Below are 10291 nucleotides of genomic sequence, written 5' to 3'. Positions count from 1 at the left end.
ATAGGTACAGGAGATTAAACAAGAAAAATAGGTATTGAAAATCCGGGGTGACGTAGAGCCGTATCTTGGAATAGTCTGCATGTGCTGCAGTTAAATCATGCTCAAAGGCTCCTGGAAGAGCCTAGAACTTCAGTCATTAAATGAAGAGTCTAGTCAGGGCAGGTGACAGAGGGCCAGGCCTCACTGGTCCCCCGTTTATTACACAGAGTTCTGAGCAGGTGAGTGACACTTTCACAGGATCGCCTAGTGCTGGGTAGCAGCTCCGAGCATGGGGAGCAGGCTGCTGCACTGGTTCCCATGAGCAATGCTGGCTGTAAAATGACGGCAGCAGTGGAAATGGTGAAAGGGGTCAGATGCAGCTATGCCAAAGGCTGGGAAAAATAGAGGTGTCCTGAGCTACTCTGAGAAAGCAGTGGGGCTGAAGGCCTCTGGACGGAGATGGAGGAGTGGGAGTTCAGGGTTGGAGGTGTCAACCTTAAAAATAAAATAGCCAGTTGTTTTACCCGCAAAATGGGTTTATTCAGAAATAACAAAGAATTGCAGTTCAGGACAGGCAGTCTTTGGTAAAATCATGGGCCAGTCTGGCAAACACAGGAGAGGACCATTGCTTTATCAAGAAAAAGGAGGGAGCTGGAAGGTGCTGGTGAGCAAAAGTCCACTGGAGGAGGGCAGCAGTCTGGGGTTGTGATGGCTCCTGGCTGGCTGCGCTGTGGCGTTTTCCATTGGCTGGGCTGTTGCTGGGCAAGGAGAAAGTCTCCCTGCCACTGGGGTAGTAACGTAGGCTTCTTCCTGTTGGAAAAAGCAGGGTACACTCCTTCCTGCTGGGGTCTGCCATTGAGGGGTGGGAGGGGTGAGAGCTCCCCCTCGTGGCCTCCCACTTCCATTTTAAATAAGGCTTCCTTTATTCAGTTTCACAGGGTTTAAGTTGGGGAGGAGGCAGGCGCCTGTGTCCACTGCTGCTTTTCTCTCTAGAGAAAGTAAAGCAGGGGTGAGAGATCAGCAGATGTGAGGGGGAGGAGACCCCGGGCAGGTGGTGGGGGTTGGGGGGTAGAGGAGGACTTTAGACAAGAATTCTAGAGCATGTCTTGCTGATGTGGCTGGAGGGTGTGGTGAGGGGGGCCTCCCGGAGGCATAGGGGGCTGCATGTGAGTGGGGGTGTGGCTCCCTCCCGATGGCTCCACTTTCCAGGGGGGCTAACAGCAGAAAGAGGAGAGAAGAAATCGCCATCCCGGGTGAGCATGTGGACGTGAAAGGGAACAGAACTGTGCGCCCTTGGGAGGTTTGTGGTCATGAATTCAAGTCAACCAGTCAGCCTGCTTGTGTATTTTTCCGTCACCTTCAGTGAACCTCCCACGTGTTCCTTTGGGGGAGGGGGGACACGCCAGGAGAGCGGACCTCGCAGGTGCCCGTCCCAGGCCTTCCCTCAGGCCCTCGGGAGCACCCCTGGGCGAAGCGCGCTGCCCCAGGCCCCACTCCACGCTGGGATCACCGTAGGGCGGAAGCCCAGAGACGGAATCGCGGTCCGGGGCCAGGTTTGGGGATGTGTGTGTCGCAGGAGCATGGTGGGGAAGCGGTGCGGGAAGAACGCGGGGCTCCAAGAGTCGGGCAGGGGCGGTTCCCCGAGTCCCATGGCCGGGTCAGCACAGGCCGCCGCGCGCCCAGAGAGGCCCCGACGGACCCGGCGCCAGGCCGGCGCCAAAACGCTTGGGGCCAGGTCCCTCGGCTCAGGCTGGTCCCTGGACCTCCTCTCCCCGCTGCCCAGAGCGACCGCTGCCGGGGGAAGCTTGGGCCCGGGACCAGGCGGGGCCTTAGATGGACATGTGCGGGGCATCGGGTGGCGCGGGGCCTTAGACGGGGATGTGGGGGCCTCGGGTGGGGCGGGGCCTTAGACGGGGGTGGGAGCCTCGGGTGGGGCGGGGCCTTGATGGGGATGGGCGGTGCCTCGCGTGAGGCGGGGCTCTTCGGGGCGGGGCCTTAGTCGGGGAAAAGCAGGGCTTCGGACGGGGCGTGGCTCCGCCGGGCGGGGGCTCCATGGGGCTAGGGCTCGGCCTCCGCCCGGTAGCTCCCTTCAAACTCCAGCCGAAGAAGGCGGCTCCGGAGGGCCGGGCGGGCTCCACCCCTGGGCCGTCCGCGCGCCCGCGCCTCCCAATTCCCGGAGCGGGGCTGGGGATCCAGGCGGCGGCTGCCGCTCCCAGCTTGGCATCTGGGCGCCGGGCCAGGGCGGACGCGGAGCGGCGGCGCGGGGCGGCGGATCGCGCGGAGGGCGGCGGCCTGGGCCCGCCGAGCCATGGCGGCCCCGGAGCCGGCGCCGAGGCGGGGCCGGGAGCGGGAGCGGGAGGACGAGAGCGAGGACGAGAGCGACATCCTGGAGGAGAGCCCGTGCGGCCGTTGGCAGAAGCGGCGGGAGCAGGTGGGCACGGCGGGGCGGGGTGGGGGGGGGTCGCGCCCACCTCGGGCGGAGGGGCCACAGTGGCCACGCGGGACCGTGGGTGTGCTGGAGAAGCCAGGAGGCCCGAAACCTCTCCCCAGCCTCGCGCAGGTGGATCCCTTCTTGGCCGGCTCTTGGACCCTTTTGGCCTGGGGCCCCGTCCGGGTGAGGAACCCCCGATTCCTTAAGGGCCAGTATCCTCCCAGGACCACCTCCCTATGCCTCTGGGACCAGCCGCTAGCCCCTTGGGGACCATCTTCAACCCCCTGAAACTGCTCCAAATCCCCTCAGCCCAGCCCCTGGATACCACTCCTTGGCTCCTGGGGGCCAGCCCTTCTCCAGGACCCCTCAGCTTTCCCCAAGAGTGAGCCAGGGCCTGCATCGGACGCTTGGGGCGCGGGAAGGGTATGGGCAGAGACCAAGCCCCCACTCTCTCCCTTGACACATACCAGAACGCTCATAGCCCCCTCCCCCACCACCAGGTGAACCAGGGGAACATGCCAGGGGTCCAGAGCACCTTCCTGGCCATGGACACGGAGGAGGGGGTGGAGGTGGTGTGGAATGAGTTGCACTTCGCCGACAGGAAGGCCTTTGCGGCCCACGAGGTGAGCTTCACTGCCCACCCCCCTTGCCCCGCCCCGTGACCACCCGTGACAGCCCCCCCACCCCTTTCCAGGAGAAGATCCAGACCATGTTTGAGCAGCTGGCCCTGGTGGACCACCCTAACATTGTCAAGCTGCATAAGTACTGGCTGGATGCCTCCGAGGCCCGTGCACGGGTGAGCCACCGGCAAACCGGGGGCGGGGTGAGGCCACCAGCGGGTGGGGCAGCCGTGGAAACCCACCCGCCGTTGGCGGAGCCGCGAGCCCTCCCACCCTGCAGGTCATCTTCATCACAGAGTACGTGTCGTCGGGCAGCCTCAAGCAGTTCCTCAAAAAGACCAAGAAGAACCACAAAGCCATGAACGCCCGGGTATGGGGAGTGGGCTGGGGCGGCGTAGGGGACAGGAAGAGGTCAGGGGTCATCAGGGATAGCCATGGTGAGGGGGCGCCGGCTGGCTTCGGGAACAGGAACAGGGTTGGGCCGGGGCGGGGGTGCGGGGTGGGCACCGCAGGCCCAGCCGGCTCTCCCGCGCCGGTCCGACGGAGTCCGTCCGCCGCCAGGCCTGGAAGCGCTGGTGCACGCAGATCCTGTCCGCGCTCAGGTGAGGGCCTGGGCCTGCCCGCGCGCCGCCCTGCCGCGCCCCCACCTCCCAGGCGCCCCTTGACCTGGCTCCGCCTGCTCTCCCCCCACCCCCACGCCCGCAGCTTTCTGCACGCCTGCAGCCCCCCCATCATCCACGGGAACCTGACCAGTGACACCATCTTCATACAGCACAACGGCCTCATCAAGATCGGCTCTGGTGCTGGCGGGGCGGGGCAGGGGGGCGGGGCTGGGGGGACCTGCTGGGAACCGAGGACCGAGGGCCCCCAACGCCCCATCGCGTTGACGCCCGCCCTTTCTTCCCGCGGTGGCCGGCGCAGTGTGGCACCGCATCTTCTCCAATGGTGCGTGGGGCCCCTGGTGGGGTGGAGGGCCGTGGGGAGGTCCAGTCCACTCATCGCTGACGCTTTCCATAGCGCTTCCGGACGACCTCCGAAGCCCCATCCGCGCCGAGCGGGACGAACTGCGCAACCTGCACTTCTTTCCGCCAGAGTACGGCGGTGAGTCGGAAAGGGATCCTCAGTGCCCCGCGCTGGGGATCTGCCCTACCTGCTCTGACTTTCTCACTTTCTCTCCCTCTTTCAGAGGTTGCCGATGGCACTGCTGTGGACATCTTTTCCTTTGGGATGTGTGCACTGGAGGTACTAGCCCTGTGGCCACCTGGGTCACCTCCGAGCTAGCTCCCCTCCATCTCACCTGTGCTGTCCCTTCCCTTGCGTGACCTGGCCCTGCCCGCCAGATGGCTGTGCTGGAGATCCAGGCCAACGGGGACACCCGGGTCACAGAGGAGGCCATTGCTCGGGCCAGGCACTCACTGAGTGACCCCAACATGCGGGTAAGCAGCTTGCGCTGCCCCTCCTGGCTGGCTCTCAGTGCTCCATGCAGGGCTGAGGAGGTGCTCTGGGCAGGTCTGCAGGTGCAGTGGGTCAGTGCCGCTGAGGGGTGTGCCAGCCCCACTGCACAAGGGACCACCTGCAAGGAGGGCCTTACCCAGAGCACAAGTTGAATTCGAGGCCTGAAGGCTCTCAGGGCATGTTCTAAGGACAAGGATACTCCCTGTGTGGGCACTGTTGTTATACCCATTTTATAGATAAAGAAACTGAGGTTGGGGAAGGCTAAGTACTTCATTCAAGGCTTGAGTAAGTAGTGGAGCCAGTGTTTGCACCTGGGTCTGACTGGCTGCACATCCTGGCCTTTAAGCCTCCAGGAGACAGGCTAGAGATGTGGCCCCAGCTTGTGGGGGGGGGGGGCACGGTAAGTGGGGGCAAGCCAAGGGAGGATGGGATGGAGGCTGCATCTACAACCTCTCTGGCTGGAGTCTGGTGACTACCTGGCTTAACCACATGGCCCCTGGGGCACGAGGGAGGGAAGTGATGGGGCCTGGATGGGGCTGGTGGGGAGGTGGAGCCAGGATAGACATGAGGGGCAGTGGAGGGCATGGATGTGGGGTGGGGCAGGGACCCATCATGGTCATCTCTGCAGCTGGGCCTGAGCTGAGGCAACCAGAAGAGGGTCAGTCTGTGGGGAGGTGGGTTCAGACTGGGCTGCACTGACCTCCAGGGGCCTGGGCTGATCTGTGGGGACTCTGCCGGCCCCGGGGCTTCAGGACAGGGGCTGGTGTCCTCTGTCGGCAGTGCAGACTTCATCTGTGAATTGGGGGTGCCAGTGCCTACTCCCCATGATTTTTGTGATGGTTGTGGAAGTAGAGCATGGGAAATCCTGGGCCCAGGGCCTGACTGTCCTGTTTGTAGGATCAGGGCTTGGCCTGGCTGCTAATGGGATGCGTCTCCTTATGTGCATTCCTGCATGAAGACTCCCAAGGGGATTGGACACCTGGGGACTGGGGACTTCCGGGGCCTCTTCTCCTCACACTGTGGGGCCAGAGCAGACTCCACTGCGGCTTCTCCTCTGTACTCCCCCAGGAGTTCATCCTCTCCTGCCTGGCCCGGGACCCCGCCCGCCGGCCCTCTGCCCACAACCTTCTGTTCCACCGTGTGCTCTTCGAGGTGCACTCGCTGAAACTCCTGGCAGCTCACTGCTTCATCCAGCACCAGTGTGAGGGGCAGGCCGGCCCTGGGGGGCTGAGGGCCTGGGGTTGGGATGTGGAAGGGGGCCCTCCAGAACCTATGGCTCAGGGTCCACCACCCTAAGTGCTCCTGCGGCCTGCAGACCTCATGCCTGAGAATGTGGTGGAGGAAAAGACCAAGGCGATGGACTTGCAGGCGGTCCTGGCAGAGATCCCCCGGCACCCCCGGCCCCCGCTGCAGTGGCGGTGAGCTGCTACCCAGAGCCCTCCCTTCTCCACCTGGCCAGCCCCACCCGGTCCTGCCCCACCGGCAGGGCAGGCTGGCCCACTATCTCTCATGTGCTTCTCACACCGTGCCAGGTACTCGGAGATCTCCTGCTTGGAGCTGGACAAATTCCTGGAGGATGTCAGGTGAGAGCTGGTGTGAGGTTGGGGAATGGGCAGCTGCCAGGCCTGAGCCCCCAGCCACCCCTGCTGTGTCCCCAGGAATGGGATCTACCCACTGATGAACTTTGCTGCTGCTCGGCCCCTGGGGCTGCCCCGTGTGCTGGCCCCACCCCCTGAGGAGGCCCAGAAGGCTAAGACCCCAACGCCAGAACCCTTTGACTCAGAGACCAGAAAGGTGAGCCCCTACTCCTACTGCACTGAGTGAGATCTCAGGCCTGTCCACTGCCTAGAGGGGTGCCTTTCTCAGGGGCTTCGAGTCCCCCCAGCCCAGCTTTCCTCCAGGCTGCCAGAGACCAGGTCCTGGCTGACCCCTTTCTGAGAGTTGGGAGGTGGTAGGACAACCTGGGATACCCCAGTTTCCCAGAGGCCCCTGCCCCCTGCAGACCCTTCCCCCATCCCTTGCTGCTTGCCCCCATACACGCTGGCCCTCTGATCCCACCATGCTCCAGGCAGCCTTCATCTGGGACTCTCACCTACCCCTAGCCCTCTCTGATCCCACCCGCTAGGCTTGCTGATTCCCTGACATTTGTGTCCTGCTGTCTCCTCCAAGGCTCCCAGGCACTATGTTTCCCCCAACCTCTTCTCCTGCAAGGCTCCTTCCTGGCCAGGGGCCTCCCCTGGTCAGCCTCCGCCCCTTTCTCTCCCTTTCCACGTCCACACCTACTGGGTTCCAGAGACTCTGGCTTCGGCCTTGGGTGTTTCTCCACGATCACCCCCCAGATCTGGGCCACCTCTGTTCCCCACCTGGATGCTGCACTTGCCCCTAGCCTCGCCTCCTTCCTCCTGGCTCCCCTCCACAGTGTGGCAGAATTCATGTCCTAACAGCCACAACTGCCCATAGAGACAGTGGGGTCCCCAGCCTGACCAGGTGCCCTAACCTTGTCCTGCTGGCATCCCGTGCTTCTGCTCTGCATGTCTCCCCTGCTTTCCACTGCCCTCTCTTTGTTCAGGTGTTCTCTCGACCTGGGAAAACTCCTATTTATCCTTCAGTGCCCAGCCTCCATGTCTACCCTTCTGGAAGTTTTGCTTAGCTCTCTAGGCTGATAGCAGTGAGATGTGCTTTCTAGCCTCTCCTTAGAGACTTTTTCCCATTTCCAATCCTTGTGGTCCCTCTGGGCCCCTTTGAGGTGGCATCTGCTCTTGCTGCTGAGTTCCTGAGTTGCTGAGTTACATCGAACCTTTGTGATGACCTGCCTCCCCATCCCCTAATCTCAGGTGATCCAGATGCAGTGTAACCTGGAGAGAAGCGAGGACAAGGCGCGCTGGCATGTGAGCAGGGACAGGGGCTGGGGTCACAGAGGCACAGGGTAGGGCAGGGGTGGGAGAGGTAATGGGGGTGAGATGGACTCCGGGAGCCTAACTGTGACCTCCTGCCTCCCCAGCTCACTCTGCTTCTGGTGCTGGAGGACCGGCTACACCGACAGCTCACTTATGACCTGCTCCCAAGTAGGCTGGATGGGGAACTGGGGCAGGGTGGGTGCAGGCACGGGCGGTGGCCTCATGCCTTGTCCCCATGTCACAGCCGACAGCGCCCAGGACCTGGCCGCCGAGCTCGTGCACTACGGCTTTGTCCACGAGGTGTGCAGGCTGGGTGTGCCGGGCTGGGAGGGTACACAAGGTGGGCCGCGCCCCTCCATCCCCCAACGCCTCCCTCCTGCCCTGCAGGACGACCGGACGAAGCTGGCCACCTTCCTGGAGAGCACCTTCCTCAAGTACCGTGGAGCTCAGCTCTGACCACATCCCAGCCCCCGGGACCAGCCTGCCGGCCCATGGAGGGAAGCTCAGCATTGGCCAGGGGTGGGGGGGACCAGGGGCTGCTTTCTGCCTGCATGCCTGGGGGCTGATGACCCACCACCTGCTAGTGAGGAACCTCTGCCTCCCACAGCTCTGGAGGAGCCCTGGGGTGGGGGTAGGGGGAGTGGTTATGCCCCACATGTCCTTAGGATCTGAATTCCCCCACTCAGCCTGCTTCCACAACTCAGCATCCCTTTCCATATCCTCCATTTCCTGGGCAAGAATGCCCCCTCCCTACCCATCAAGCTGTCTGGTCAGTGACTGAGCCCTCGCTATGCGGGAGGCTGCCCCGCAGGGAGCCACCGTGCTGGGCACGGCGGTCAGTCCAGGACAGACATCTGCCTGGGGAAATGCTCCATTCCCGGTTGGTACCACAGACCCACACAAGAACCCCCACCTCATGCCAGTGGTGAGGCATCTGCAGGTGTCAGGCACGGCACTGGGCACTGGGCAGGCCCCTGACCTGGCGGAAGCAGCAGGCGGCAGAGACACACCAAGAAGCTCAAGATCCCAGCTCCATGTGGCTCTTGCACCCCACCCTCCATCCAGCGCAGACCCTCCCTGGAGCCCCTCTCTGCTTCTCCAAGACTGGGACCTGCTGTCCCCTCTGCACACATCCTTCTGGCCCCCACCGCCCGCTCCAAAGAGCTGCGTTCTCTCCTGCATTCCCCCGGCTGGAGAGGTCGGGTCAGGTGTCCACCCTGCTCCTCACTGTGCCTCCTCTCAGACTCACCCCCTCCTGTGTGTCCCCCTCCCGCCCTTGTCACCTCCCCCTATGGCAGCCACCTCCCGGGGTCCTGAGGATCTCAGCTCCCATCACCCCACCCCGTCCTCAATTCTCTTGGATCACCTCCCCTCCATTTTCAAATTTAAACACCCTTGAACACTTTAAATTGCATGTATAAATTTAGTGCCTTCAGGTTTCTTTTTAAGCATTTCAAATGTCAAACCAGGAAAGCTCACCACTGTGTTAGTTCTCTGTTGCTGCTATAAGAATTTACCACAAACTTAGCGGCCTAAAGCAACACAAACTTCGTATAGTTCTGTAGGTCAGAAGTCTGGTACAGGTCGTACCAGGATCAAATCAAGGTGTCAGCAGGGCTGCATTCCTTTCTGGAGGTTTTAGGGGAGAGCCCGTGGCCTGCTCCTTCAGGTTGTTGGCCGGCAGGTGTGAGGCAGGGTGCTGGGTGCTGGGCAGGAAGTCGTTTCCTTGCAGTGGTAGGGCTGAGGTCCCCACTTTCTCTCCTGCTGTAAACTGAAGGCCGTTCTCAACTTCTAGAGGCTGCTGCACCCTTGGCTCATGGCCCCATCGTCCATCTTCAAAGCCAGCAACATTGGGTTGAGTCTTTCTTATGAACCACCTGTCTGGCTTTCTGCAGCCAGGAAAGCTTCATGTGATTAGGTTGGGGCCACCAGGATAATCTCCCCATCTCAAGGTCCTTAATCATATCTGCAGAATACCTTTTGCCACATAGAGTAACATTCACAGGATCCAGGCGTTAGGGCATGGACATCTTTGCGGGGAGAGGGGGGTCATAATTCCACCTACCACATCACTCTAACCAAAAACGAAAACAAAACAAACTTACCAACACATATCTAATAAATTAAATGTACAAATATAGTGAATCTCCAGTTATCTTAAACATTCCAATACTCTTTACAAAAGTATTCAAATTCCTACACGTTCCAACTTAAAATTACAAATCTAAAATAACTCACACGTCTAGTTGGAAATCGTGATGCTAAGATGTCTTATTCTGCACCGTCCTAAACAGTTTGAGTGTCAAATGCATAACAGATTGTACCAATGATTAAACTGAACTCAAAATTATGCATACTACCATTGCTTCATTTAATTATGCCTACATTGAGGTTTTCACTTTAACTTATGTTTTCAAAAGTGTATACATATATATATTATTTTAAAAGTGGAATGAACTTTTTTAGGCCAATAATAAATAATAAATGCAGCCTCCAACCCTGATCCTTTCCAAACTGAACTCTCTTTGCTCTTTCTTCAGCTTTTAAAATTCATGTTTCATAAAACAACAAACCTGCTTTTACTGCTTTTTACTGGTTTTTCTACATTAGGTGTCCCCTGCTGGCATCCTCTGGGAGAAGGGGAGTCACTGGTCTCAGTCCCTTGACCCAGCATCATCCCAGTGTGATGGGTATTATTACAGCTTCATTACCACAGGTTCCAGCAGAGAACAAGGTGTCCTAGGATTATATTTGCTTTGTTGCACAACTTTTTGTTTTCCCTGGAGTTAATAATTGCTTTTCTTTTATTTGCTTAGTTTTCTATTCATTTCTCATTAATTCATCCTTAGATTCTCTTGCAGGAGTGTGAACTTCCTCTCAATACTTGAGATTTGTTGTACAATTGACTG

At 59.9% G+C, this 10291-nt stretch overlaps 1 protein-coding gene across 1 annotated transcript; it reads left to right on the top strand.

Annotated features, from left to right (window-relative positions):
• The first annotated feature begins 2066 nt into the window (after positions 1–2066).
• On the top strand, positions 2067–9732 carry NRBP2 (nuclear receptor binding protein 2). Its single transcript, XM_070481853.1, has 18 exons — positions 2067–2410; positions 2911–3033; positions 3105–3206; positions 3311–3400; positions 3592–3632; positions 3736–3830; positions 3952–3975; positions 4048–4131; positions 4217–4272; positions 4371–4466; positions 5554–5686; positions 5801–5903; positions 6018–6068; positions 6144–6279; positions 7320–7373; positions 7487–7550; positions 7627–7682; positions 7770–9732. The coding sequence occupies exons 1-18, from the start codon at positions 2288–2290 to the stop codon at positions 7836–7838; spliced, it is 1500 nt and encodes a 499-aa protein (XP_070337954.1). The 5' UTR covers positions 2067–2287; the 3' UTR covers positions 7839–9732.
• The last annotated feature ends 559 nt before the right edge of the window (positions 9733–10291 follow it).

Source organism: Equus asinus, chromosome 12 (assembly GCF_041296235.1).
Source record: "Equus asinus isolate D_3611 breed Donkey chromosome 12, EquAss-T2T_v2, whole genome shotgun sequence".
NCBI classification, from domain to species: domain Eukaryota; kingdom Metazoa; phylum Chordata; class Mammalia; order Perissodactyla; family Equidae; genus Equus; species Equus asinus.
Note: the sequence above shows the minus strand (reverse complement) of the source record. Positions and strands in the feature narration are given on the sequence as shown.

Bases quoted from the DNA above. Each gene is read 5' to 3' on its own strand.
- NRBP2 (XM_070481853.1), top strand. From the start codon at position 2,288: ATGGCGGCCCCGGAGCCGGCGCCGAGGCGGGGCCGGGAGCGGGAGCGG. The intron at 3,401-3,591 runs GTATGGGGAGTG...GTCCGCCGCCAG, and splicing joins ACAAAGCCATGAACGCCCGG to GCCTGGAAGCGCTGGTGCAC. The intron at 4,467-5,553 runs GTAAGCAGCTTG...GTACTCCCCCAG, and splicing joins TGAGTGACCCCAACATGCGG to GAGTTCATCCTCTCCTGCCT.